This window comes from Pterocles gutturalis, unplaced genomic scaffold, assembly GCF_000699245.1.
Source record: "Pterocles gutturalis isolate BGI_N339 unplaced genomic scaffold, ASM69924v1 scaffold48073, whole genome shotgun sequence".
Classification (NCBI taxonomy): domain Eukaryota; kingdom Metazoa; phylum Chordata; class Aves; order Pterocliformes; family Pteroclidae; genus Pterocles; species Pterocles gutturalis.
The window spans coordinates 1-5,277 of NW_010122268.1; the positions used below are offsets into that span (position 1 = coordinate 1).

At 49.7% G+C, this 5,277-nt stretch overlaps 1 protein-coding gene across 1 annotated transcript in view; it reads left to right on the forward strand.

The window, feature by feature from the left end:
• The first annotated feature begins 4,815 nt into the window (after positions 1-4,815).
• The window catches only part of LOC104464682 (pleckstrin homology domain-containing family F member 1-like), an 823-nt gene continuing 361 nt past the window's right edge, over positions 4,816-5,277 (forward strand). Inside the window, exon 1 of the mRNA XM_010077463.1 lies at positions 4,816-5,261. Coding sequence (XP_010075765.1) covers positions 4,824-5,261 — 438 coding nt within the window. The 5' untranslated portion in view covers positions 4,816-4,823. The remainder of the gene's footprint in view (positions 5,262-5,277) is intronic.

Genomic DNA, 5,277 nt, shown 5'->3' on the forward strand with positions numbered 1-5,277 from the left:
CGGGGATTTGTTGGGTTTGGCAGAAGGGACTCTGTAGTTACCGAGTTTGGCCATGTACCGAAACCGCAGAAACTGATCCCTTGCGGATCAGCAAGAGGAATCCGCCACCTTGGGCCGTAGGTCTCTTCTGAAAGGCTTCAGGCATTAGGAGAGATGGAGAGTTCGTCGGTTGCCCTTGGCGCTCACCCACCCTCACCGGCGAGCCTGTGCGTCATTTGTCATGAGCTCCTGTCCAGCCTGAGCCCATAGCCGGTGCCCTGGACAAATGCTGTTACAGGAGTTCTGTCACCTCCAGCTCCGATGCGAGAGTTCCTTGTGGAGGTCTCTTCGGCAGAGTGGAGAGCAGGAGGTGCGGGTGGCCTGCCGCCTTGCTGTGCTGCCCGAGGGCGTGTGCATGGACAGAGAGAAGGGGAGAGGGAGATGGTGAGGCTTCTCCTTGAGTTTCAGGTTTTCCTTCCTTCCTTCCTTCCGTCCTTCCTTCCTTCCTTCCTTCCGTCCTTCCCTGCAAAGCTGCTTGGACGCCTCTGGGCCTGGGTGGCACGTGCAAGAGCCACAGCTGAGCTCAGGCTACCAGCTGCTTGTTTTGATAGCATCAGTCTGAGCTCCTCTAAAGCTACCACTCAGCTGTCCCCTTGCTCCGGCCCTACATACCAGAAGTCCTGGGCATGCTGAACAACAGCAGCAAGTGGCCCAGTAACTCAGCTAGTCCCTATCCCACAGGGACTGGTGGCATTTCTCAATCAAAGAACTAATGTGACTGTCATTCCCAAAACATACATGTGCTGAATCAGGTTCCTCATGAGCACAGCTGGAAGGGGGAAGCTGCTGAACTTCCCAGCAGTTACAGCCTGCTGGGAAGGAGGGAGAGGGAAGCTGGAATCCCCTCAGGCTGGAAGAGGAGAGGAGCTATGCTTTTCTTGCTCTAAATGCCTGCTGTGGATAAAAGGTTGCTGCATGTTGCTTGCCGTGCTTGGTGAGGAAGAGCTTATGCCAGCCCTAACTCCAGGAGACACTTCTCAACTGAGCAAAGCAGAAACAGGGAGAAAGGGAGGGCTGCAGAGAGATGAGGCTCAGGGTATTTTCTGCTGGCAGCATGCCAATACTCTTGGACCATCCCTTCCATGTGGTATGCATGAGGTACACAGTAGATACCAAGACTATAAGACTGTCAGTTCTGTTGACAGCAAGAGCTGAAGAATCAGGTAGAACAACTCACCACATTGCTGTGCCTAAGCTTTAACTACATACAGACTTGAAAAACATACCCCAGACTCGCTGACCCAAGAGCTTAAGTTGAAATGCTCTGCCTGGCATGCATCAACATGGCTGTTTATAATCACAAGTGAACAAGCGCTCATTGTTAAAAGATGTGGTTTGCTTACTTCTGGAGTAGAGTGCCAAATAGTATTTTTTTCTTTGAATATCAGTCATATTCATTGCATAATATTTGATCACATATAAAACCAACAGGTCTTGATGAAGAAAACAGCCCCAGACTTCGCTGTGCCAAAAAACTCCCGTGAAAAGTAGCACACCAGTAAAGAACATCTTAACACCCTCATTTCAACTGTGTAAGCTTCTGCCACACATGGTGCACGTGCATATATATCACTTGGTAATAAGCACTGTGACCTTGCTGACCTACAGGACAAACTTGAAAAAACAGGAAAAAATATTTACCAAAATGAATCAAACAGATTAGAATTTATATGCTCATTTCTGTATCTCATCACTGTTGTTCCACAGAGAGAGGGTCCCAGAAAAGGAGACCGTAATAACACTCAGCAGCTGTCTTTGTTTACCAAATTCACATAGTACTTCCATTCCAAAGCCAAACCAAGTATTATTTGCAGTGAGTCACAATATTAATATGAAATCGGTTTGTATGTGGTTACTCAAACTGAGTGCTGTCTAGAGCTTGGGGCAGGACTGATCTCGCGTGTGGTGGGATGCAGCGAGCCTCCCTCTGCAGATGGCTGTTTCTCCCCCCTAACTGAGAAGGGGTATCCTGTAGAGGGATGGAGTTAGTTGTCTAAGTCTAAAGTGAGGCGATGCAAATCGCACCTCTCCTATTTTTTTTACTGCTTAGCATGTGTATGTGCTGTTCTCAAGTCACTTATGCCTGAAGAAGAGAGAGATGGAAGAAAAACACTCTGCTTTTGCTTCCCCTGGAAAACTCCTTCGGCAAGTACCCAGGGCTAGAGCAGCAGCTGACACTTTAAGTCTTAACTAGGGAAGATTTTCCCAGAACAGAGTTAGCTTTTCTTGGGTTAACTCATGGCATTTTAAGTAGGTAACAAAACAGAGGCTGGAGGAATAAGGACATACCCTGCAGGTGGAAGTGTGATGTGTAGTGAGAGCTCACTTCCCTTTCTTTCACGTTGCAGGACCTGGACTTTCATGTCCAGCCCCTGCCCAGCATCCCTTTTCCCTTTTTCTCCACGCAGCAAGTCCAAGAGCATTCTGGCCTACGTAGGGGCCCAAATCAATACATCAGCTAAAGCTTTCATGGCAGCAGGGCTTGCACTTCTCTTTGAAAGTGAGCTTATGTTTCCAGGCACGGTCTTTATATCTGACAAAAAGTTTTCATTTCCACTGGGATCCGATACACAGAGATCCCTAGAAGTAGAGTTGTCTCAAGTACCATACTTGCTGGAGAGATTGGAGCAATTTTCTAAAATGCATAAAATAGAGAGGCAGGCTAAGAGCTGGGGCTCCATAACCCAGAAAGACAAGGAAGCGAGACTGGTGGAAGTAGGGTTAACTGCTTTGGTTTATCCCATTTGGTGTTGCTGGTGCCAGAAATTCTTGACAGTATTTTGTTGCATTCATGGTCTTTCCACGCCAAACTTCCCAAGCTGTAATTTCAGTTTTTCTTTTTTTCCTTTGTTACTTTTTGTGTTCATCTTACTCTTTCACTCGAAAGCTCCTCATCCAGGGATTGGTTTGTGAGAAAGCCCAAGAGACCACATCCCAGGATAGGTGTAACTCCAGGCATTCAAAGTCAGGGAGTTTGGTGTTCGGTTCTGGACTGTAGTTTGCCCTGCTTGTTTGTTCTTCAAACTGATTTGTGTGTTTAAGAGTGAGAAAAAATACACACTGTTGTTGTAATTCAGAGTAGATCTGAGTGTCTGTCTCTGCAGCAGAGCGGCTCCCCATGGATGCGTGGGTCCACACCAGCTGGCAGATCCGGGAGGGGAACGGAGCCTGTCTCCTCTCCTGACAGCGAGTAACAAACCCCCTCACACAGCGTTTGTGTGTCCGTACTGAGACGGCAGGATGGCTGGGGCACGGCCTCAGCCACTGCTCATGGCATCAGGGCACGGCTGTTAACGGCCAGTCGCCCTCCACGCTGGAGAACACACACGAGTGGGTCTGTGTAACAGCGTCCAACTCCAACAGATCTGTCCTGCTCCTTCCAGGAGCGAGTTCGAGGCCTGGGGATCCTCCCTGTAGTTGGAGGGAGACCCTGAAGCAGCCAGCCCTTCCCGAGCACTGGCCACACACTGCTTCTCTGCAGGGTGGGTCGCTTCTTTCTGGTCTCCCAGGGCTAAACCGGTGCCCTAGCTCTATGCAGGATGCCCCAGCCTGCTCTAGATTAGAAAATTCTGGGGACTCAGAGGAATTGACTGGTTTTTGTCAGATAGCTCAGGCGAGAGGTAAACGGCACGGAGCAGCCTCGAGCAGTGGCTCTGTGGTTTCCCCTCTAGCATACTGAAGGGGTGATTTGGGGTGAAGGGCAGGGGAAAAATGTAAATCATCGTTGTCCCATACACAGGACTAGGCATGTTCTCCTCCTCCTCTTGCCGTTCTCCTCCTCCTCTTGCCTTTCCCCTGCAGCCTCCACGGCTGCAGGGACTCTGGACAAGGAGAACAGGGGAAATGGTGGAGAGTGGCTCTGCATTCGTGATGCGATGAACCACTAACAGAAACCAGGGTATCTCGTGATGGCTGAGCTACCTCGCTGGAGGAGGAAATGACTCACGTTCCCATGGCCGGCTGGCCTCAGGCAGCACCCTCCAGCACAGGAGGGGCTAGGTGCAAAGAAAATTGAACTTACAGAGCGGAGCACTTCCCACACTGCAAACCACCAACAGCAAACATTTGCCTTCACTTCAGAGTTGGCCTTATCTAGGATTTTCTGTTAAAAAAAACCCCAACGGACTATCGAAACCCCAACTTGTATGAGAAGGAGGTGTGGAGGTGTGGGGAGGGATGAGCATGCTGCCTTCCGCTTCCCCTTCAGCAGAGATCAGACTATTTTCAGAATGATGTGTCTTGTAACTGGAAGCACTGGCAGTCCTGGAGTAGCTGGGGTAATGGAGGAAGGACTTGGCTTGTGTGGGTTTATTCACAGAGCGGGTGATTTTTTCTTTTTGCTTCTTTTCCCCCTTCCCCCTTTTTGTCATCCAGAGAGGACCCGTGTCCTGGTACCCTTCAGATGTCACAGTGTGGTAAATCCTGAGCAAGTACTTCTACCTGCATAAGAGCAGGTTCAGACCAGCTGGCTATCTTTACTATGGGCATGCAGTTATACTGGTGAAAAGCACAGCTGTAATGGAAGAGCTGGCTCTGTGTTCAAGGGCTTCCATTGCTGCAAACTGAACCATCCCAGTACAGACCAGGCTGTTGCAAAGCGTGTTCAGAAAGTTTGAAAAATGAATTTAAAAAGTGAGGAGTGGTAAGGAGATAACTCGTAACCTCAGGTTGCATTAGAAGCATCTCACCTGTGCATACGTTTGCTACTCAGCCTCACCCCAGTGCAGATGTTTGCAGCTTCACAACCTCCCTCTTTATTTTCCTCTCTACAGAGCAAGCTGGAGATGGTGGACCATCTTGCAAACACTGAGATCAACAGCCAGCGCATTGCTGCTGTGGAAAACTGCTTTGGGGCTTCTGGACAGCCCTTAGCTGTGCCAGGAAGGGTCCTTTTAGGAGAAGGGATTTTAACCAAAGAATGCCGCAAGAAACCAAAGCCTCGCATATTCTTCCTTTTCAATGACATCCTCGTCTACGGCAGCATAGTCATCAACAAAAGGAAGTACAATTCCCAGCACATCATTCCCCTTGAAGATGTCACTTTGGAGACGCTGCCAGACACCTTGCAGATGAAGAACCGCTGGATGATTAAAACCTCCAAGAAGTCCTTTGTGGTTTCCGCGGCCTCCCTGACGGAGAGGAAGGAGTGGATCAACCATCTGGAGGAGTGCATCGGGCACCTGCTGACGAAGACGGGCCGGCAGCACTCCACGGGGCACGCTGTCCCCCGGAGCCCCG